The sequence below is a fragment of the Chlorocebus sabaeus genome, chromosome 17 (assembly GCF_047675955.1).
Source record: "Chlorocebus sabaeus isolate Y175 chromosome 17, mChlSab1.0.hap1, whole genome shotgun sequence".
Classification (NCBI taxonomy): domain Eukaryota; kingdom Metazoa; phylum Chordata; class Mammalia; order Primates; family Cercopithecidae; genus Chlorocebus; species Chlorocebus sabaeus.
The window spans coordinates 32,102,249-32,125,645 of NC_132920.1; the positions used below are offsets into that span (position 1 = coordinate 32,102,249).

The 23,397-nt window shown below is 51.9% G+C and overlaps 1 protein-coding gene across 2 annotated transcripts; it reads left to right on the forward strand.

The window, feature by feature from the left end:
• Positions 1-359: 359 nt before the first annotated feature.
• LOC103221732 (complement C4-A) lies at positions 360-21,716 on the forward strand. Of its 2 annotated transcripts, XM_073005888.1 has the most exons (41): positions 360-664; positions 796-994; positions 1,201-1,402; positions 1,612-1,682; positions 1,761-1,849; positions 2,068-2,150; positions 2,321-2,417; positions 2,556-2,661; positions 2,752-2,884; positions 10,309-10,424; positions 10,524-10,703; positions 10,849-11,031; positions 11,160-11,345; positions 11,500-11,658; positions 11,911-12,037; positions 12,205-12,279; positions 12,541-12,735; positions 12,827-12,938; positions 13,030-13,100; positions 13,333-13,472; positions 13,586-13,795; positions 14,039-14,090; positions 14,192-14,281; positions 14,416-14,625; positions 14,804-14,879; positions 15,037-15,193; positions 15,291-15,407; positions 15,513-15,684; positions 15,913-16,145; positions 16,221-16,388; positions 16,778-16,837; positions 17,866-17,959; positions 18,057-18,243; positions 18,358-18,448; positions 18,544-18,618; positions 20,104-20,206; positions 20,373-20,462; positions 20,547-20,645; positions 20,828-20,911; positions 21,173-21,305; positions 21,449-21,716. In XM_073005888.1, the coding sequence occupies exons 1-41, from the start codon at positions 600-602 to the stop codon at positions 21,588-21,590; spliced, it is 5,232 nt and encodes a 1,743-aa protein (XP_072861989.1). In that variant the 5' UTR covers positions 360-599; the 3' UTR covers positions 21,591-21,716. The 2 variants fall into 2 exon arrangements, with proteins under 2 accessions (XP_072861989.1, XP_072861990.1); XM_073005889.1 differs by lacking the exons at positions 20,104-20,206; positions 20,373-20,462; positions 20,547-20,645; ... (1 more) ...; positions 21,173-21,305; positions 21,449-21,716 and adding an exon at positions 19,655-19,974.
• Positions 21,717-23,397: the final 1,681 nt, after the last annotated feature.

The following is a 23,397-nucleotide window of genomic DNA, read 5'->3' on the forward strand; positions in this document are numbered from 1 at the left end:
TAGGGGTAGAGGTGAAGTCTGAGCTTTGCCTCGTTCAGAGAGGAAAGGGGTTAGGGGTTCACCAGACCACTCTCCCTGTGGAGTGGTACGGGTGTACCTCATCTCCTAAACCATGGAATTTCTGTTAGGGCTTAAAAAAGCAAAAGCCTAGTATTGTTCAATTTGTGTTGGAATGAAAGTAAGAGACAAGTGTCTTAGAAACGTGTTGCTGTTTTGTGAGGGCCTTTAAATATCCTGCACTCGTGGGCCATGTTGGGCCTTTGTACGCCCATGTACACAGGAGCTTGTGTGCACCTATACCCTGATACAGATATACCTGGTAGGGGGAGGTGCTCAGGCACTGGAATGAGGGGTTAACAGGGAAGGACAAGGTTATTTCTGGGCCAAGATTCAGAGATTCCCCTGGAGACCCAGGTGTCCGGGGCGCCCCCACAACACTGGGCCTGAGGCCAGTTGCATTTCTTGGCTGTCACGTGGTTTCCCAGCTTAGCTGGGCTGGGGGAGGAGCAAGGTCCAGAGTCAACTCTGCCCCAAGCCCTAGCTTGGCCAGAAGGTAGCAGACAGACAGACGGATCTAACCCCTCTTGCATCCTCCAGCCATGAGGCTCCTCTGGGGGCTGATCTGGGCATCCAGCTTCTTCACCTTATCTCTGCAGAAGCCCAGGTCCTGGAGGCGGGATGCTGGGTGCTTGGATTGGGGCAGGGCTGGCGACAGGACCCAATTCAGGAGTGAGGGAGAGCAGGGTTGGAGGGTCAGAGCCAAGTCTGACTGCTGATCCTGTCTGTTCTCCCCAGGTTGCTCTTGTTCTCTCCTTCTGTGGTTCATCTGGGGGTCCCCCTATCGGTGGGGGTGCAGCTCCAGGATGTGCCCCGAGGACAGGTAGTGAAAGGATCAGTGTTCCTGCGAAACCCATCTCATAATAATGTCCCCTGCTCCCCAAAGGTGGACTTCACCCTTAGCTCAGACAGAGACTTCGCACTCCTCAGTCTCCAGGTAACTAGACCCCACGCCCTCCTGCTGCTTGTGGGGCTCCCGCCCTGTTCCCCTCTGTCCTGTAAGTGTCTTCATCTTCCCACCGGCCTCCTCCCCTCCTGTCTTCCCAGCCTCGCATTCTCCTTCTATGTTTCTCCCTTGGTCTCTGTCCTTTTTGGCCAGCTCTCTCTTGCTCTGTGACCCGCTCCGTCTCCCTCTCCTGACAGGTGCCCTTGAAAGATGTGAAGAGCTGTGGCCTCTATCAACTCCTCAGAGGCCCTGAGGTCCAGCTGGTGGCCCAGTCGCCATGGCTAAAGGACTCTCTGTCCAGAAAGACAAACATCCAGGGTGTCAACCTGCTCTTCTCCTCTCGCCGGGGGCACCTCTTTTTGCAGACGGACCAGCCCATTTACAACCCTGGCCAGCGGGGTGAGTCTCAGCCCCAGGGCCTCAACATTGAACCCCCTCCAAGCCCTGTCAGGACGAGTTTGGTGCCCCCTAAGTGAGATAACCTGAAAGAAAGTGCCACATGGGAGGGCTGCTTAGGAAATATTTGTCCCCCACTCCCTCTGTGGAGTTGGACCCACTCTCCCCTTGCACATGGATCCCTGCTCACCTCTCTCCCCCTCCTTTTCCAGTTCGGTACCGGGTCTTTGCTCTGGATCAAAAGATGCGCCCGAGCACTGACGCCATCACAGTCACGGTGGAGGTGAGTCCCCGACCTCTGGTCTTCCTGATCCTGGCCACTGATGCGACCTCCTGCCTGTGACCACTTCTCCCCTTGCAGAACTCTCACGGCCTCCGCGTGCGGAAGAAGGAGGTGTACCTGCCCTCGTCCATCTTCCAAGATGACTTTGTGATCCCAGACATCTCAGAGTGAGCTCTGCCAGTGTGGGGGCTGTCCCCAAGCTACACCACCCCAATTCCTGTTAGGCTCTCCACCTCCCACACAGAAGCACGTCCCGGGATACCCTGGCCCTCAGCCTCCTGAGCCTCTGGTTAACCCCCACGGTCCTCTGCCCAGGGAAGCAGGCCTCTGGCTCTCCGTGCCCCACTGCACAGATGGGCTGAGTCCCTTCCTTGTCCATTCTCAGGCCAGGGACCTGGAAGATCTCAGCCCGATTCTCAGATGGCCTGGAATCCAACCGCAGCACCCAGTTTGAGGTGAAGAAATATGGTGAGAGCTGGAAACTGGAGGGACAGGCAACTGCTTTCCTGAAGGAAATAAGGGTGGGAGGAAACATAGTGTGTGCAGCTCAGGGCAGGGAGATATGGGTGCCACAGCCCTGGGTGGAGGGGAGTCTTTGAGCTAGAGTCTGACCTGCCTATCCCTTCACCCTGGGTCAGTCCTTCCCAACTTTGAGGTGAAGATCACCCCTGGAAAGCCCTACATCCTGACGGTGCCAGGCCATCTTGATGAAATCCAGTTAGACATCCAGGCCAGGTAATACCTCCCTCCCCACCTCTGCCCGCCAGCACTGGGTCCTGCTCCCTACTCAGTATGAATGGGCTCCTGCTTCCCTGCCCTCAGGCCATTATTCCCCCCAGCCCTTGGCCCACCCTCTTCTCTCTGTCACGACAGGTACATCTATGGGAAGCCAGTGCAGGGGGTGGCGTATGTGCGCTTTGGGCTCCTAGATGAGGATGGTAAGAAGACTTTCCTTCGGGGGCTGGAGAGTCAGACCAAGGTAGGAAGGAGAATAGGGGCTGGGGAGGGGAAGGGGCAAGGGAGGTGAGACTCAGTCTCATCCTATGTCCTGTTTCTTTCTATGCCCCAGCTGGTGAATGGACAGAGCCACATTTCCCTCTCAAAGGCAGAGTTCCAGGATGCCCTGGGGAAGCTGAATATGGGCATGACTGACCTACAGGGGCTGCGCCTCTACGTTGCTGCAGCCATCATTGAGTCTCCAGGTGGGTGGCTTTCCCTTATTGTAACCCCAGACCTTGCCTCTGACCTCTGAGCTAACCCTCTGTCCTCCAGCACCAACACCACGCCACTTCTCCCACCTCGTCTCAGACTCAAAACCAGGAAACACCCAGGAGACCTGGTCTCTCTCCAACCCTGTCTCTGTGACTCGGCCCTTTTCCCTGGCTCAGTTTGTGTATTTATTTGCTTGTTCTGCTATTCATTCACTCCTCCAGTGGACATGTGTTGTTCAATGTCCTGTGCTGGGCCTCAGCACGCACAGACACGTTGGGGACCAGCCTCAACGCCACCCGTAGGGTACCTGAAGTCTGGTGTTGACAAAGGAATGAGAAGATACAGGTTAAGAGTTCACAAAGAGTGGGGGCCAGGGGGCCAGTTGCAAAATGGAGGCTGCAAAAGGCCCAGAGCTCTGGTCTCCACACTATTTATTGAGTACAATCACTTAGATCTAAAAAGCAGATGTTCAGGGCGAAACAGTGAAAGGGTGGCAGTACATCATAGGCGTAATGTATAGCAATAGAGGTTTAAATGAATCTCTTTTGTGCTCAAACAGCATGTCTTTAACCTATCGGAGAGTAGCTAGTGGATGTGGGCTTAACTAGGAGCCTGCACGTCTGTCCACATTCCAATGCTTCAAAGGAGGGTCTTTCTCCTTGAACACAGTGTTTACAGATAAGAGAGCGCGTCTCACTCAGAGCATGGGAACATGATGGCAGTTAGGAGACTTTTCTCCTCAGAGGCCTCTTGTGGCTTTCCACAACTTATTGTCCTATATTTTTATGGCCAGTTTATACAGGCACCCCAAAGTCCTTTTCCCAACATGCACCCCCCCCTTTTTTTTTTAAACCGCTATTGCTATTATGGCTTATTTGTGGTGTTTGGTCTGTTTTCAGAAGCGTCTTTTGCATCTGTAGACTAAAAGTAAACAGTATAAACAGATACACATTGAAGTAAAATTTGCAATAGTTGATCCTTTAATGGTCTTAATCCATTTAAGAGGATTTCCGTTTGAAAGTCTATCAGTAGGTCCAGTGAGAATGTCAGTTTCAGGCAGGAGAGTTAGATGAGCCTGAGATGCTTTAAAAACCTGTTTTTTGAAAATTTGGTTATATTTAATGTTGAAGTTTTATTTCTTTCTTTTAGATTATGTCTAACTATTTTTAAATGATGTTTAGTAGTATTATACAAACAGGGAGTTATGTAGAAATTAGAAGTATTTCAATTATATTGTATTTGTAATTGATGTTTCAAGTTTATTGTACAATCTTCCTTTTAAATAACAGTCTGTCTGAGATCATTTGTTTGATTTGTCAGTTGTTGGTCTGTTTGGGTCTGAGAATTCCACAATTTTGTGGAATTTTTTTGTTAACTATTTACATATTTTGTAGTTTGAACAGAGGAGTGTAAAGCAATTCCAGCAGCCGCAGCAGTAGCTGTGACTGCAAGAAGGCCCATAATGACTGTTATAAGGGTAAAAATAAATCTCTTTGTTTTGGTAAATACTTTTTTTTAAAAAACATATTTGTGACGATATGAATGGAAGGAGAGGCTTTCTAAGGTCTATTGAGGGAAACCGGTATCGAAACTCCTTTTTTAGTTTTTATCAGTAACACAGATGTTTTTACACTGAATGTGGAATTAATACAGGTGAAAAGGTGACAGTTTTGACAAGGCATAGTTTGCGAATTAGGTCGAATATCAATATTTTTGACCATTAACATAAAAGGAGGGTTGACACAACTCTGAATGGTCACCATTTGGTTGGAAGAAAACTGATACACAAATTGAAGTTTTTAACCTTTTTTTAAAAGATAATATAGTTTTTTCTAAACTTAAATATGAGATTGGGCCATTATTTTTTTTTTTTTTTTTTTTTTTTTTGAGACGGAGTCTTGCTCTGTAGCCCGGGCTGGACTGCAGTGGCCGGATCTCAGCTCACTGCAAGCTCCGCCTCCCGGGTTTACGCCATTCTCCTGCCTCAGCCTCCGGAGTAGCTGGGACTACAGGCGCCCGCCACCTCGCCCGGCTAGTTTTTTGTATTTTTAGTAGAGACGGGGTTTCACCATGGTCTCGATCTCCTGACCTCGTGATCCGCCTGTCTCGGCCTCCCAAAGTGCTGGGATTACAGGCTTGAGCCACCGCGCCCGGCCCAAGATTGGGCCATTATTAACTTTCATAATTTGGAGTGTTTAGGGCCTATTATTGGATTAATTATTTTAGGATGTGGGCCGGCCGTACTAAAATTGATCCAAATTATGGGAAAATGAGCACGTTTTTCAGTGTAAGTAGTGTTATCTTTTTGATAGTATAGTTTCTGTTTTAGTTTTGTCTTGTATTTATTATTTTGATTGGTACAATTAACTGTAAAGGTCCCCTTAGGGGACCAAATAATGATAACTTCATAGGAATTATTTTGTAGTACCATAGTGTGATCAGATATGTAATTTTTAAAGATTAATATTTTAAAATCCTTTGACCATTGTTGAGGTTGTCAGCACCTCTTTTTTGGGGGCTTAAACTGTTTTAATTGAATTGAACTCTGTGAATGATCCGGGCTCCATCCAGAAAATAAATGATAGGATACTGGTCTTTGATTATGACCTGGAATTTTAACTAGTCAATGTTGTCGGTAGCCTTTTAGGCAACCGATAGTTGGCCTTATGTAAAGAGGGGGGAACTAATAACCTATGGACACATTTATTAACATTTTTTTTCTTTGGGTGAGAGGGCCTGTGAGTATTTGTAGGCTTAGGCATCCAAACACTATTATTAACATAAACCTCAACTGGGGGTTTTAACCATGTGACAGGCCTAATTAAAGGGAGGAATGAGACATATGCCCAATAGGTATAATTTTGGGCTGTTGTAGCCACAGGTTTGTTAGGTGAGGAAGTCACTGTTTTTATTTTGGCTTTGTATTCTAGCATTAGTAAATAACGGAAGACAAACGTGAGTATAATTAGTAACATTTTTTTTTAGTTAAAGAGTGACCTGTAGTGTTACTTGGCATCTTAGTTTACTATATGTTATTAATGTGGAATGCCACTGGGGTATGTTAATTTATTTCAGCTAAGCAGTTCTTAGAAACTGAGAAGGGGGTGTTCGTTAAAGTAACAGGGCAGAAGAAAGGTGGATTTAAGGTATGAACTTAATAGAGTGTAGCAGGTATAGGCAGTAGGCAAAGTGAGAGAATTAAAAATGAATAAATTATTTGGCTTAGACTTTCTTTATTGTAGTATAACATCTGGGGCCTGTGTTGTTTGTGGAAGTCGTATTGTTGAGGCTGTAGTTCCTGTAGGGTTTTTTTAGGCTGGCTCGAATTTTTTTAAATTTTAAACTTTTTTATCCTTTGATGAGGACGTAGTCTTTAGGCTGGTACTGGAAATTTTAGGGGTGGTGTCTGTGTTCAGAGACTTTTTACAATTTTTAAAGAGCAGGTTACTATTTTAAGAAAAACTTGTGTTTTTGTTAATGTTTAGTTTATAGAAAAACTGGTTACCTTTCTAACTTTAGTAAACATGTTTACACCAGAATTTTTTACAATTATCATTTTAAAACTTGTTTAGACCTTTAAAATATAAATTATACAACTGTTTTTGTATAAATTTTTATAAAATTGTTTATGACTTTTACAGACAATTTAATATTTTTTTAATGTTTTTTTTTTTGGGAGGGGGGATGGAGTCTCGCTCTGTCACCCAGGCTGGAGTGCAGTGACACGATCTCGCTCACTGCAAGCTCCGCCTCCTGGGTTCCCGCAATTCTCCTGCCTCAGCCTCCCGAGTAACTGGGACTACAGGTGCCCGCCACCACGCCTGGATAATTTTTGGCGTTTTTAGTAGAGAAGGGGTTTCACCGTGTTAGCCAGGATGGTCTTGGTCTCCTGACGTTGTGATCCGCCTGCCTCGGCCTCCCAAAGTGCTGGGATTACAGGCGTGAGCCACTGCGCCCGGCTTGTCTTTTCGTATTTTATAATTTTTTTACTAAAAGTACATTTTTATAACTTTTTAAAATTTTTTACTTTTATTTATTTATTTATTTATTTTTTGATTTTTGTCTTTTTTAGTTTTTTAAACTTTATTATTATTTTTTAAAATGTGTAATAATTAGATGAGTGTTGGTAACAATTGATATATGTACGTATTTTAGTTTTTAAAATTTAGGGATGTGTTTAACATCTGTTTGCCACAACTGATTAGGTTCCAATTCTTTAGTGTTAATACCTGTTGGAGGAGGGGATGTGACTGTGAGCTGGTAATCTGGTCATTGTAGGATAATTTGTTTAGCCAGCCTCTGTGTAAGTTGAAATTATTTAGATGAGTTTCTCCAATTTTGCTGAAAAAGTGATGTGATTGGGTGGCTTGGTCAATCAGTGATGTCATAACCTTAAGGTCTGCTTGATTATTGCCGTAAGCCAATGGGCCAGGCAGAGTAGTGTGGGCTCGAATGTGTGTAATAAAAATAGGATGTGTACCTTGGTCTAGTAATTGCTGAAGTTGAAGAAAAAGAGCACACACAGTGGGCTCCAGAGCAAACTTAAGGCTGTAAAAGTTTTAAAATAAACAAACAGAATAACCTTAGTTCTCTGAATGTTAGTAAATTCAGATCAAGTGATTGGATTATGTGGTCTCCACCAGACTGTTGCTTTTTCATGTTTACCAGACCCACCAGTAAAAATAGCTATGGCTCCTTCCAAAGGGGCATCACAAGTAATTTTTGGAAGAATCCATGTAATTTTAAGAACTGGAAAGTGTTATTTTTGTGATAATGATTATTAATACATCCAACAAATTTTGTTAAATTGTCATGTAACTGAGTTAATAAATGCGTGTTTAACCTGATTTTTATTTATTGGAACTATAATTTTATTGGGCTCAGTGCCACGAAGTTTAATAATTCGTATATGAGCCTGTCCAATTAGAATTGCCATCTGATTTAAGTATACTGTAAGTGCTTTTATGGTATTATGTAGCAAAAAGGACCATTTAACTAAATCATCATTTTGAACAATAACCCCCGTTGGGGAGTGTGAAGTAGGGAACACAATGAATTGTAAAGGCAAGTCTGAGACAATCCTACTGACCTGGGCTTGCTGAATTTTTTTTTCAATTACTCATAACTCTTTCATGGCCTTGGGTGTTAGTTCTCTTTTACTGTGTAAGTTGGAATCTCCCCTCAATATTGAGAAAAGATTAGACATAGCATAAGTAGGAATTGTTAAAGTGGGCCAAATCCAATTAATATCTTCTAACAATTTTTGAAAATTATTTAAGGTTTTGAAAGGATCCCTTCTAATTTGAACCTTTTGAGGCTTCATAGCTCTATCCTGTACTTATATTTTCAAATACTGAAAAGGAGTGGTTATTTGAATTTTGTCAGGTGCTGTAAGTAATTCAGCATTTGTAATTTTTTACAAAGATGAATCACATTGAATAAGTTGGTCTCTATTTTTTGCTGCACAAATCTGGAAATTGATCTCTAACAGGCTGGATAGTTCTGCCTACAAAAGTTTGACAAATTTTGGGACTGTTTAACATACCCTGGGGCAAAACTTTCCAACGATATTTGGCTGCAGGTTTTTTATTATTAATGGCAGGGATGGTAAAGGCAAATTTTTGAAATCTGCCTCTGCTAAAGAAATTGTTAAAAAGCAGTCTTTTAAATCTATAATAACAAGTGGCCAGTCTTTAGGGAGCATAGTGGGGGATGGGAGCCAGGGTTGTAAAGCTCCCATCGGTTCAATTACAGCGTTGACCTGCTGGCAAGTCGGTCAGCATGCGCCATCTACCGGACTTTTTCTTAATTACAAATACTGGGGAATTCCAAGGAGAGAAAGTGGGTGAAATAATATCCTTTTTAAAAGTAGTTTAAGTATTTTATAAAGCACCCCCAACTTTTCCTTAGGAAGAGGCCACTGTTCGACCCAAACGGGCGGTGGGTCATCCATTTTAAGGGGAATTGCTCCTTCACCGTAATGAACTGCAGGGCAAACCTGAATTGCCCCATCTCCATAATGAACTGTGGGGTCGGGCAATAATGGGAGAGGTGAGCCGAGTCTTGGTGAGCTGAGTCTCGGGCTCCCTCCCCGTGCACTCACTTGGCTGAGGAGGTGGCGGCCATTCTGGACATTCCTTTAGAAGAACCATGGGCTGAACAATTTTTTGAGCAGGTTTAGGGAGACTGGGGAAATTGGCATAAATCACCTTCAGACTCTCCTTTTTGTTAGTACTAGGTAGAGGTGGTTCAGAGTTCTGATTATCAAACTCCTCTCTCTCCTCCTCTGACTCAGCCTAATTTTCTTTCTGAAAAGACTACAGTGCTGCACACACCAATGACCAAACTGACTAAACAGACAAAGGAATTTCCTTTCCTTCACTATATGCTCTTTTAAGGTCCTTTCCAATTCTTTTTTACTTTTTTAATTTTGAAATTTTCTGTTTCGGGAACCAAGGGCAAAATTGTTCCACAGCATGAAACAAATCCATAAGATTTTCTATATCAACTTTTACCCCACCATGCTTCAAGAGCTGCCGTAGCAAGCTCAAATACGTGATGTACTTACTTGCAGTTTTTCGCATTGTGTCCCTAGTTTTCTCTGGTTGTCCTGCTTACCTGTAGAGGTTAAAACTTTTATGTCCTTAGGAGTCCTTTGTTCGTTGGTCCTCTGTTTTACACGCTTGAGCGTTTCTTCACCGAATTCTTTTGGGCCCCACGTTGGGCGCCACAATGTTGGGGACCAGCCTCAACACCACCCATAGGGTACATGAAGTCCAGTGGTGACAAAGGAATGAGAAGAGACAGGTTAAGAGTTCATAAAGAGTAGGGGGCCAGGGGGCCAATTGCAAAATGGAGACTGCAAAAGGCTCAGAGCTCTGGTCTCCACACTATTGAGTACAATGACTCAGATCTAAGAAGAAGATGTTCAGGGCAAAACAGTGAAAGGATAGCAGTGCCTCACAGGCATAATCTATGGCAATAGCAGTTTAAATGAATCTCCTTTGTGCTCAAACAGCATATCTTTAACTCATCAGAGAGTAGCTAGTGGCAGCGGGCCTAACTAGGAGCCTGCACATCTGCCCATATTCCAATGCTTCAAAGGAGGGTCTTTCTCCTTGAACACAGTATTTACAGATAAGAGAGCGGGTCTTGCTCTGAGCATGGCAATTAGGAGACTTTTCTCCTCAGAGGCCTCTTGTGGCTTTCCACAACTTATTCTCCCATATTCTTATGGCCAGTTTATACAGATACCCGACAAGTCCTTTTCCCAACACAGAAAGGAATATGGCGGCTTGCGCCCTGGGAGCTCACTGTTTTGTGGGTGGGAACCACTCAAGCCACTCACCATTTATCCTCCTGTCCCTCTCTTCTTGGGCTCTGTCCCCACCTCTCTCTGTCCTTTGTTTTGCAGGTGGGGAGATGGAGGAGGCAGAGCTCACATCCTGGTCTTTTGTGTCATCTCCCTTCTCCTTGGATCTTAGCAAGACCAAGCGACACCTTGTGCCTGGGGCCCCCTTCCTGCTGCAGGTTTCTTCTAGAGGGGAAGGATGAGTAGGGAGGGGGTGGTAGTTAGGAGGGCTCAGGGTCTGACAACTCTCTTTGGCCTGCCCTCCTTTACCTACCTAGGCCTTGGTCCGTGAGATGTCAGGCTCCCCAGCTTCTGGCATTCCTGTCAAAGTTTCTGCCACAGTGTCTTCTCCTGGGTCTGTTCCTGAAGTCCAGAACATTCAACAAAACACAGATGGGAGCGGCCAAGTCAGCATTCCAATCATTATCCCTCAGACCATCTCAGAGCTGCAGCTCTCGGTAGGACTCCTCGGACCCCTGGGAGATGGTGGGGGAAGGGGAGGAGGGTGAGCTGGGGTCCCGAGGATCCATGGCTTGATTTGGGGGGAAAGTGGGGTGCCTGGCTCTGAGCTACTACCCTATTTGCACCTGCCCCTCTCTCCAGGTATCTGCAGGCTCCCCCTATCCAGCCATAGCCAGGCTCACTGTGGCAGCCCCACCTTCAGGAGGTCCCGGGTTTCTGTCTATTGAGCGGCCGGATTCTCGACCTCCTCGTGTTGGGGACACTCTGAACCTGAACTTGCGAGCCGTGGGCAGTGGGGCCACCTTTTCTCATTACTACTACATGGTGTGCATGAGCTGGGGAGTCGAGGACTGGGGTGCAGGGAAGAGCCCTCTGTGTGGGACTGGGGGGTTCAAGGCTGGGGCTGTCCCATGAAGAGGCAACCACTCTTGTCCCTCCCCTTCTGGGCCCAGATCCTATCCCGAGGGCAGATCGTGTTCATGAATCGAGAGCCCAAGAGGACCGTGACCTCGGTCTCCGTGTTTGTGGACCATCACCTGGCACCCTCCTTCTACTTTGTGGCCTTCTACTACCATGGAGACCACCCAGTGGCCAACTCCCTGCGAGTGGATGTCCAGGCTGGGGCCTGCGAGGGGAAGGTGACTGGGATCAGGCGAGATGGCACTTGCGCTGAGGGGGTTGAGGACGGGGTGATTGCCAACAGGGCATGGATTTAGCTTGGGGGGCAGTGACGATACTGGGACTGAAGGACGCTCTCTCTCTCTGACCACCCCCGCCTTCGGCCCCTGCCAGCTGGAGCTCAGCGTGGACGGTGCCAAGGAATACCGGAACGGGGAGTCCGTGAAGCTCCACTTAGAAACTGACTCCCCAGCCCTGGTGGCGCTGGGAGCCTTGGACACAGCTCTGTATGCTGCAGGCAGCAAGTCCCACAAGCCCCTCAACATGGGCAAGGTTTGTCCAGACCCTCTCCCCAGCCCTCCCACCCCTCCGTGGCTTATCCCCCTGCTGCCCTGAGTCCTGGGCGAAGCCCCTGGATCCCACTGGGGCTCCCCCAGGCTCTTCCCCACTTGTCCCTGTGGTCTCCATCTCCTCGCTCTGTATCCTTTCCTATCCCTCCATGCACTGCCCTCTCACCTGTGCCAAGTGCTCGGTCCTGCCCCATCAGCCATGCTTGGCTCCTAGCATTCCTGCCTCTTCTTGCAGGTCTTTGAAGTTATGAACAGCTATGATCTCGGCTGTGGTCCTGGGGGTGGGGACAGTGCCCTTCAGGTGTTCCAGGCAGCGGGCCTGGCCTTTTCTGATGGAGAACAGTGGACCTTCTCCAGAAAGAGTGAGAACAGAGAAGGAAGGGGAGTGGGTGGCAGGAGGATAAGGAAGGAGGAAGGGCCCGAGGGAGCCAGGTAGGAAGAGTCGGGCGGGAAGGGCTGGGCGGGGGAAGGCGGGGAGGGGAGGAGGCCGAGTGCCTGATGGCTGGACTGCAGCCTTGCTCTCTACCAGGACTGGGCTGTCCCAAGGAGAAGACAACCCGGAGAAAGAGAAACGTAAACTTCCAAAAGGCGATTACTGAGAAATGTGAGTTGTGGGTGCCTAGGCAGCAGCTTGGGGTCTCCACGTGGGATCAAGGTTGGGGGTCTGCCTCTCCACCCCTCACCTCTTTGCTGAACCAATGTGTGGTATTTGGGGCCAGAGATCCGAATTCCGGGATTACAAGTGGAAGGGTGGGCAGCTCTCTCCACCGCCCTCTCTTATGTTGCTGGTTTCAAGGGGTCTGGGCGGGGGCTGAGGTGTATGTCCCTTTTGTCCTCTTGTGCTCACCCCCACCCGGCCCTGCAGTGGGTCAGTATGCTTCCCCAACAGCCAAGCGCTGCTGCCAGGATGGGGTGACACGTCTGCCCATGAGGCGTTCCTGCGAGCAGCGGGCAGCCCGAGTGCAGCAGCCGGACTGCCGGGAGCCCTTCCTGTCCTGCTGCCAATTTGCTGAGAGTCTGCGCAAGAACAGGACTAGGGGCCAGGTGGGCCTCCAACGAGGTAAGGGGCTGGGTGGGGCTAGGGCACAGGTGGCGGTGCTTGGAAAGGCAGAACGGCCCCCGCCTCACTCCCGTCCACTGTGGTCCCCCAGCCCTGGAGATCCTGCAGGAGGAGGACCTGATTGATGAGGATGACATTCCCGTGCGCAGCTTCTTCCCAGAGAACTGGCTCTGGAGAGTGGAAACCGTGGACCGCTTTCAAATGTGAGAGTGTTTGCCGGCCCAGCCTTGTCTCTGGCTGTGTCTGGGGGCCAGCCCAGGGTATGATGGAGCTTCTCTGCCTTTCCCTACACAGATTGACACTGTGGCTCCCCGACTCTCTGACCACGTGGGAGATCCACGGCCTGAGCCTGTCCAAAACCAAAGGTGAGGTGACCCTGTCTGGGCCTCAGGTGACCCCGCTTCCATTTCCCTCTACCCCAGCTCCCTGTTCCCTTTGCTCTTAGTGTAGGAAGAGGGTCCGGTGCAGCTGGCGTGGGCCAGAGGGCAGAGGCAGACTGAGACAGAGCTGGGTCACCCCGCCCCTCCCTCCTGCGGCCCTGAAGCTTTGATGGCCCCTTTGATCTCTGCCCTTCCACCCACACTTCCCTTCCCTCAGGCCTATGTGTGGCCACCCCAGTCCAGCTGCGGGTGTTCCGCGAGTTCCACCTGCACCTCCGCCTGCCCATGTCTGTCCGCCGCTTTGAGCAGCTGGAGCTGCGGCCTGTCCTCTATAACTACCTGGATAGAAACCTGACTGTGAGGTCCTGAGGGAGCCTGAGCATACAGGGGTTGGGGGAGCCAGGGTCCAGTGAGGGGTGGGGAGTCTAACCGGGCCGGGACTCTGGCCGTCCTCGTTTTCCTCCCCTCAGGTGAGCGTCCACGTGTCCCCAGTGGAGGGGCTGTGCCTGGCTGGGGGCGGAGGGCTGGCCCAGCAGGTTCTGGTGCCTGCGGGCTCTGCCCGGCCTGTCGCCTTCTCTGTGGTGCCCACAGCAGCCGCCGCTGTGTCCCTGAAGGTGGTGGCTCGAGGGTCCTTTGACTTCCCTGTGGGAGATGCCGTGTCTAAGGTTCTGCAGATTGAGGTGAATGGAGCACCCCTGAATACAAGTCCCCGGCCCCTAGCTTTGTCCTCCACCCTCAGCACTGTCTTTGCTGGCCAGGCCAGGGGCCCAACACCCAAATCAATGCCTTGGTCTACTCACGTCTTCTACAATTCTGATCCAACTCTGTCCCTGGAGTTGAAACTCAAAGTCCTGGGGGAGTCTGCACTGGCAGGGCAGGCTGTAGTCCTGTGTGACTCCACAACCATGTTTTCCCTGAGACAGAAGGAAGGGGCCATCCATACAGAGGAGCTGGTCTATGAACTCAACCCCCTGGGTGAGTGGCCCTCTACCTCCAGCCATCGGTTTCCTAAGTGGGTACAGGGGGTGGGGGATGTGGACAGCAGGACAGGCTGCCAACTTCCCTCATTTCCCCAGACCACCGAGGCCGGACCTTGGAAATTCCTGGCAACTCTGATCCCAATGTGATCCCTGATGGGGACTTTAACAGCTACGTGAGGGTTACAGGTGGGAGTGCCCTTTAGACCCTTCCCAGTGGCCACCTTCAGATTCATGTGAGACCTGTGGATCCCTGCTTGGTCCCACTCCCCGTGAGCCTCTGAAGCGGAGCCTCAGACCTCCACCCTCTCCCTCCCATGTAGCCTCAGATCCATTGGACACTTTGGGCTCTGAGGGGGCCTTGTCCCCAGGAGGCGTGGCCTCCCTCTTGAAGCTTCCTCAAGGCTGTGGGGAGCAAACCATGATCTACTTGGCTCCGACACTGGCTGCTTCCCGCTACCTGGACAAGACAGAGCAGTGGAGCGCACTGCCCCCCGAGACCAAGGACCACGCTGTGGATCTGATCCAGAAAGGTTCTGGGTGTGGGGGCAAGCAGGAGGGGGGCCAGGAAAGGACAGTTACTGGAAGATGGACAGCACAGGAGCCTACAGCGGGAAAGAAAGGGGCCCCTGATTGGGATGGGGAGCATGGCCTTGGGTTCAAACAGCAGAAGGGTGAGTGTCACCTGAGCGGCCGCCTCTCCTCTCCAAGGCTACATGCGGATCCAGCAGTTTCGGAAGGCAGATGGTTCCTATGCGGCTTGGTTGTCACGGGGCAGCAGCACCTGGTGAGGTTGGGGGAGGGGTTCAAGGGCTCCGAGGGCGTCAGGGCCTGGGCAGGGGCGGGACAGAGCTGGTACAATGGGAGGGGGAATAACCAGGTACCTGGGGCGTGGGCGTAGCCATAAGCAAGTCCTTATCCCCAACCCTCCTTCCTCCCTCCAGGCTCACAGCCTTTGTGCTGAAGGTCCTGAGTTTGGCCCAGGAGCAGGTAGGAGGCTTGCCTGAGAAACTGCAGGAGACATCTAAGTGGCTTCTGTCCCAGCAGCAGGCTGATGGCTCGTTCCAAGACCCCTGTCCAGTGTTAGACAGGAACATGCAGGTGCGGGCATGCTGGGGTGGCCTGAGGGGCACCTGTAGGAGGAGTCTCTTTGCCTCTTCCCCCTCCTGTTTGACATCTTCTTTTCTCCCCTCACTAGGGGGGTTTGGTGGGCAGTGATGAGACTGTGGCACTCACAGCCTTTGTGACCATCGCCCTTCATCATGGGCTGGCCGTCTTCCAGGACGAGGGTGCAGAGGAATTGAAGCAGAGAGTGGTAAGGACAGTGGCGTTTCTGCCCTCTGCTGGCCCCCAGTTCTCCCCTTTTTTCTGCAGGAACCCAGGAGTCCAGGCCCCAGACCTTCATTCTATTTTCTTCCAGGAAGCCTCCATCTCAAAGGCAAACTCATTTTTGGGGGAGAAAGCGAGTGCCGGGCTCCTGGGTGCCCACGCAGCTGCCATCACGGCCTATGCCCTGACACTGACCAAGGCTCCCGGGGACCTGCGGGATGTTGCCCACAACAACCTCATGGCAATGGCCCAGGAGACTGGAGGTGAGGGACGAGGGGCTCCTGGCAGTGAGCCTGAGGCCCAGGGGACCCTAGGATCCCTGAGTGTGCCCAGAGGGAGAGGCTGAATGAAGACTCAGAGGACGAATGAAGGTGTAAACATGGGTGTGTTGGGGGAGAATCAGGAGAACACAGCAGGGAGTGACTAAGGGCCAAGGGACCAGGCTCTTTTCCCTGCCCTCTTGTTTACTTGTGGTTTCCCTTCACTTCCAGATAACCTGTACTGGGGCTCAGTCACTAGTTCTCAGAGCAATGCCGTGTCGCCCACGCTGGCTCCTCGCAACCCAGCCGACCCCATGCCCCAGGCCCCAGCCCTGTGGATTGAAACCACAGCCTACGCCCTGCTGCACCTCCTGCTTCACGAGGGCAAAGCGGAGATGGCAGACCAGACTGCGGCCTGGCTCACCCGTCAGGGCAGCTTCCAAGGGGGATTCCGCAGTACCCAAGTAGGGGCCGCCCCCGGGCTCTGGGGGTGGGTAGTCCTGAGAACAAGCGCTTGAGTCCTGACCCAACCTCCCTAGGACACGGTGATTGCCCTGGATGCCCTGTCTGCCTACTGGATTGCCTCCCACACCACCGAGGAGAGGGAACTCAATGTGACTCTCAGCTCCACAGGCCGCAATGGGTTCAGGTCCCATGCACTACAGCTGAACAACCGCCAGATTCGCGGCCTGGAGGAGGAGCTGCAGGTGAACCACTCCCTGGTGAACCTCTCCCTCACGGGGTGGCCAGGACACCTGGGCCTCGTGGCCAGGTCAGAAGCCGTCCCCACCCTCCCATCCGTGGAATCCCCGCAGCACTTCTTCCTGGGGTCCCTGGGGGAAGACTGACTTCATGCCTGTGTGACCTGGAGCTCTGAGCTTCAGTTTTCTCACTTGGTAACATATGCAGAGTTTACCCTACAGGGTTGTTAGAAGGCTGAAGTGAGATAATTCACGTGCTGGTATAGACTTTGTGGAAATGGGAGGTGGGGAGAGGAGGTGGGGCTGTTTTGAGGAAGGAGACAAGTTATTGGAGCCGCGAAAATAGGTTTGCTTATGCCCTTCTAACATTGCCTTCCCTTTCCTGTTGCTGAAAGTTTTCCTTGGGCAGCAAGATCAATGTGAAGGTGGGAGGAAGCAGCAAAGGAACCCTGAAGGTGAGGGCCCGGGAAGGGGCAGGGCCGGGCACTGGCGGAGGAGACGGATGTGAAGTGAGAGGCCTGTGGGCAGAGGCGCACGGTCCGGGGAAGGAGGCAGACGCCTCAGGGTTGGCGACCCGTGCTTCCGTCCTGGGTGTTTTTCCCCCTGCTTGCTCTCCTCATCTCTGGGTACCTGTTGTTTCCTTTACCTGCCTCAGTGCTGATGGCCCCGGATCCCACTCCTCAGCCCAGGCCTCTTCCTCAACCACGGGCCCCACTCGTCCCACTCCCGCAGCACCTCAGACGAGGCGTGTCCCAAAGCCCTTCTTCACTGTGTGTCTCTTGTCTGGCTGATGGGAACCCCTGCCAGCCAGGAGCCCGGCCACTACTCCAGAGGCCGTGTTAGTGGCCCCTCTCCCAAGCCTGTCCTTATGTCCCTAGTGACTCCTCCTCTGCTCCCCTGCTGCCTGTGGCCCTTGGTGCTTGCATCCTAGATTCTGTGCTAAGACGACGTTCTCCCTACCTGGAACTTCTCTTTAACTCCCCTGTCTGATCCACTGTCCACACGGCAGTGACACTGACCTTCCAAAAGCCCCAGCCAGATCAGCCTTGGGGAAAAGTCACACCCTCTGCCCATGGCTCACAGGCTGGGCCTCTGCCCACCTCTCCAGCCAGACGGATCTTGCCTACACAGATCCCCGTGCCTTTCCCGTCCTTCCTTGTTTCTTGGCCCACAAGACAAACTCTTTCTCCTCCTTCAAGCCTTGACCAGAAGCCATTCCTGAGCTTTTCAGTCCAGCCTCTTCCCAGTACAGTCTAGAGTGTTGGCCTCTGGGGACACGGGCCTGCTTCTTTACCTTTCTGTCTCACCCGGCGCCTGTGGCAAATCTGGTGCCACTCGTGAGTGTTGCCTGTGCAGTGACGGGGATGAAAAGGGGCTGAAGGCCTCAAATCCCGTAGCCCGGGGAGATGCCCTTAGGTATGGTACCAGAGAGGTCTGTGGCCTCAAATGTCCTGCGTCCTCTCCCTGCCCCTTACTGAGCCAGGTCCTTCGTATCTACAATGTCCTGGACATGAAGAACACGACCTGCCAGGACCTGCAGATAGAAGTGACAGTCAAAGGCCACGTCGAGTACACGAGTGAGTGTGGGGGTTGGGCGGCCTCGGGGCCTGGCAGGGGCTGGTGCAGGGAGCCAGGTGGCCATCCCAGCCCTCCTCACAATGCTTCCCTGTGCAGTGGAAGCAAACGAGGACTATGAGGACTATGAGTACGATGAGCTTCCAGCCAGGGACGACCCAGGTGTCCCTCTGCAGCCCGTGACACCCCTGCAGCTGTTTGAGGGTCGGAGGAACCGCCGCAGGAGGGAGGCGCCCAAGGTGGTGGAGGAGCAGGAGTCCAGGGTGCACTACACCGTGTGCATCTGGTGGGCACCGGGAGCTGCCCTGGGTCAGGGGAGGGAGGGCAGGACCCAGGCTGGGGCTGGGCTTCTGGAGCCTGCGCAGGCAGAACCTGGAGGACAGGTCACATCTCTCCACAGGCGGAACGGCAAGGTGGGGCTGTCTGGCATGGCCATCGCGGACATCACCCTCCTGAGTGGATTCCATGCCCTGCGTGCTGACCTAGAGAAGGTGTGGTCAGACCCCAGGGCAACCCCCTCTGCCCCGGTGCTGAGCCCTGTCATGTGCAGGGCCTGTGACCTGTGACCACCTCCCCTTTTCCACAGCTGACCTCCCTCTCTGACCGTTACGTGAGTCACTTTGAGACCGAGGGGCCCCACATCCTGCTGTATTTTGACTCGGTGAGTGGGGAGAGGTGACGCAGGAAGGGACTCGATGGCACTGGGTGTACTGAGTGTGCGTTAGGAGGTTTCTCAGGAGACAGCGGTGTTAGCCGCCGGTGCTCTTGGGAACTTGATGTCATCAGCGAGAAGGACGAGAATGTGAGCCTGTGAGACACAGCAGAGTAAGGGGCAGACCTGCAGGTGGCAGGGGCCGGTGCCAGTCAGCGGGGACCCTCGGGGCTTGAGAGGGATGCTTCGTAAAGCCGCTTTTATTCAGCTTGAGGGGCTGCCTTTGTTTTTTTGTTGAACTTCCTATTTTTTTTTTTTTTAATATTAAAGTGTATTTTCTTTTACAAAGTGATGGTGGCCCTAGATGACAGTTGTATTTGTCTTTTCGCGGCCTTATTTGACTAAAATAGTTATCAACCCTCTTATAGCCTTCAAAACATTTTTATTTAGTTATTAAAGACAGGATCTCGCTCTGTCACCCAGGCTGGACATGAACTCCTGGCCACAAGCGATCCTCTGGGCTAGGCCTTTCAAAGTACCGGGTTTACAGGCCAGAGCCACCATGCCCGAACTTCAAAATGTTTTTTGAACATTTACTGTAACCTCTGAGAGAAAATGTGAGAAAGGTGTGGTGGCTTTCATTAGCCAGCTGCTTGTCGGTCAGGGAGACCCCTACCCAGTGTGTGCAGAGGGGCCAGCCCCCATCAGCCGGGGAAGCCTGGCTGACACATCTGGGCTGAACACAATGGAAAACACAGCCAGCAAGATTCCCGGAGAGGGAGCGGACGGCGCGGCAGCCCAGCTCAGGAGAGACACTGGCACGGCACCGTGTGGACTGGGCCCGCGTGGGCGTGAGGAGGGGTCAGGCCTGGAACCTGAGTCGGGGGGTCAGGCAGGATGACAGAACCTGCAGTTAGGTTATGGCAAATAAAGGGGGACCCAGTTGTATCCATGACAAAGTTGAGGCTGTCAGGAGGGTGAGTGGGTTTCGGGGCAGACAGAGTGCCTTGGAGAACTTACAGGTCCTGCCAAAACCCTAATGCAGAGATGGAGCTGCAAGTGCCGTTTGGGAGTCATCAGCCTGGAGTGGTTTAGTGGAAGGCAGGGAGTGGTTGAGGCCCCCACAGAGAAGCACTGAGGAAGCAAGTTCCAAAGGAGAGAACGTAAGAAATGACCAGCTCAGAAGCAAGGGTGTTCCAGAAGCTAACCCTTAGCTTAGGGACAGTCTCACAGAGAACATGTCCATGATGCAAGACTCTGCTGAGGGCCTGGGGCAGTGAAGACTGGCGCAAGGTCACCCTCTGGGAAGTGAAGTCACCAGAGACCTTGCGGAGCAGCTTGGAGAGTTCTCTGAGTAGGAAGGTAACAGAATGTGAAGGACACTGGAGAGAAGGCCAACAGGAACCAAACAAAAACAGGCCAAGGAAATCCAGTATAGGGGGCTGCAGGGCCCAGGGAGTGGGTCCCTCATCTCTCCTCCCCACGCTGGGCCAGGTCCCCACCTCCCGGGAGTGCGTGGGCTTTGAGGCTGTGCAGGAAGTTCCCGTGGGGCTGGTGCAGCCGGCCAGCGCTGCCCTGTACGACTACTACAACCCGGGTGAGCACTGCGGGGCACCCTGGAGTTCGGGAGAGCTGTGGCATAGGTGCCCTCCTGTGGGACAGTGGACACTGGGGTAGTGTGGGGGGCAGAAAGTGCTGGGGCTCCCTGGGACTGAGGAGGCAGAACAGAGGGACCCGTGCCCTAACTCCTCTCTGTTCTCCAGAGCGCAGATGTTCTGTGTTTTATGGGGCACCAAGTAAAAGCAGACTCCTGGCCACCTTGTGTTCTGCTGAAGTCTGCCAGTGTGCTGAGGGTGAGACTGAGGGCCTGGGGCGGGGCAGTGGAGGCGAGATGGCCGGGGATCCCCCACACTGTCTGACGGGGCCCCCGACTTCAGGGAAGTGCCCTCGCCAGCGTCGCGCCCTGGAGCGGGGTCTGCAGGACGAGGATGGCTACAGGATGAAGTTTGCCTGCTACTACCCCCGTGTGGAGTACGGTCAGTCTTCCCACCGAGGCCCTGGCCTGACCCTCCCTCGGGGACTGGCTGTTTTGGCCTCTCTGGGTGTAGCCTGCCCCTCTTACAGGTCATGCATGCAGCCTCTTTGCTCTGACACCAACTTCCTGCCCTCTCAGCCTGAAAGTAACTCACCTTTCTCCCTTCTCCTAACCCCCTCTTAGGCTTCCAGGTTAAGGTTCTCCGAGAAGACAGCAGAGCGGCTTTCCGCCTCTTTGAGACCAAGATCACCCAAGTCCTGCACTTCAGTATGCAGCGAACCGGAGAGGCGGGCAGGGCTGGGGGGAGACAGGGAGGCTAAGGTCTGGCTGAGGACCTGACCATCTGGAAGTGTGAAAATCCCCTCGGCGTGTCAGAAGCCCTGGGCTTGGCCATAAATAGGGAGGCAGTGGTACCTCTCCGTGGGGGTGGCAAAGGTGGAATGAGAGGAGCTACACAGAGCTGCTGGCCTGGGCTCGCCCTGCACCTTCTCTTCCCCCTGACCCCTTTTGTGCACGTCATCCCCGCAGCCAAGGATGTCAAGGCCACTGTTAATCAGACGCGCAACTTCCTAGTTCGAGCCTCTTGCCGCCTTCGCTTGGAACCTGGGAGAGAATATTTGATCATGGGTCTGGATGGGGCCACCTATGACCTCGAGGGACAGTGAGTCATCTGATCCCCTCAGTCTCTTGCGCTCCCCATGCCTGGCCACCTAGGCCTTGCCCTTCAGAAGCCAGATGCCTGTGCTCTCTGTTCCCAACTGCCATCCTCCCGAGCCCTGCTGACTGCCCCTTTCCCCCCTACAGCCCCCAGTACCTGCTGGACTCGAATAGCTGGATTGAGGAGATGCCTTCTGAACGCCAGTGCCGGAGCACCCGCCTGCGGGCAGCCTGCGCACAGCTCAACGACTTCCTCCAGGAGTATGGCACTCAGGGGTGCCAGGTGTGAGGGCTGCCCTCCCGCCTCCCCCGGGAGGAACCTGAGCCTGGGAACCATGAAGCTGGAAGCACTGCTGTCTCCGCTTTGCTGAACACAGCCTGGGACCAGGGCATATTAAAGGTTTTTGGCAGCAAAGCGTCAGTGTGTGTCACTAGGGCCGAGAGCAGTACCCCTCCGCATTGCAGTTCTGGGGCAGGCCAGGTTGACATAACCTCAGACCCTCTGAGCCCTGATGACCCTTGGGCTGTCCAGCTCTGTCAGACCCTCCCTGATGACCCGCTAGGAGTCTAGTGCTTCACAGGACCACCCCGAGCAGAACTGGGACCCAAGAGCCTGCCCCCCAAGGACCAGAGTCCATGCCAAGGCCACCCTTCAGCTTCCAAGGCCCTCCACTGCCTGGCTGTCGCCAGTCACCATGGCCTCAGACAGGGTTTGTGCTCAGCTGACACCTCTGACACTGCTCTTCTGCCTCATGAGCTGTTGTCCAGCCACACCTCCCCGACTCTGTCCTCGTGCTGCTGGTGGTTCAGAGGTCTGTGGATTTTGGCTGAGTTCGGGGCCATTGAAAGCCTCGTGACGCTTGGTTGTTATCAGTGGCATGAGGTGACGTGCCCGGAGTTGTGCGATCCTCAGGTCCGGTAGTGTCTTCTTTCAGTTACTGGTTTCAAACAAGCCAAAAGTCTGACTGTGCTGTTTGTGAATCCTCTGAGGAAGCTGCTGTTCTCTATTGGGACAACCCGCTCCCGATGGTTAATGTGGATTCTTTTCTATTTCCTAGGTGTCTCAGCTGGGTTGAGAAATAAAGGGAAAGAGTACGAGAGAGAAATTTAAAGCTGGGTGTCCAGGGGAGACATCACATGTCGGCAGGATCCGTGATGTTCCCCGAGCCATAAAACCAGCAAGTTTTTATTAGCGATTTCAAAAGGGGCGGGAGTGCACGAATAGCGTGTGGGTCACAGAGTTCACATGCTTCACAAGGTAATAAAATATCGAAAGCATGTGGAGGCAGGGCGAGATCACAGGACCACAGGATGTGGCAAAATTAAAATTACTAATGAAGTTTCGGGCACGCATTGTCATTGATAACATCTTATCAGGAGGCAGGGTTTGAGAGCAGACAACCTGTTTGACCAAAACTTATTAGGCGGGAATTTCCTTGTCCTAAATAAGCCTGGGATTGCTACAGGAGACTGAGGCTTATTTCATCCCTTCAGCTTCATAAAAGGTGGTCACCTTAGGGGGGCCATCTATAGACCTTCTCAGGGTGCGTTCTCTTTCTCAGGGATGTTCCTTGCTGAGAAAAAGAATTCAGTGATATTTCTCCTATGTGCATTTGAAAGAAGAGAAATATGGCTCTGTTCTGTCTTGCTCACTGGCAGTCAGTTTAAGGTTACCTCCCTTGTTCCCTGAACGCCACTGTCATCCTGTTCTTTTTTCAAGGTGCCCAGATTTCATATTGTTCAAACACACATGCTCTACAAACAGTTTGTGCAGTTAACACAATCATCACAGGGTCCTGAGGCGGCATACATCCTCCTCAGCTTACGAAGAAGATGACGGCATTAAGAGATTAAAGTAAAGACAGGCATAGGAAATCACAAGAGTATTGATTGGGGAAGTGATAAGTGTCCATGAAATCTTCACAATTTATGTTTAGAGACTGCAGTAAAGACAGGCGTAAGAAATTATAAAAGTATTAATTTGGGGAACCAATAAATGTCCATGAAATCTTCACAATTTATGTTCTTCCGCTGTGGCTTCAGCCGGTCCCTCTGTTCGGGGTCCCTGACTTCCTGCAGCAGTTCTCCTCCACACC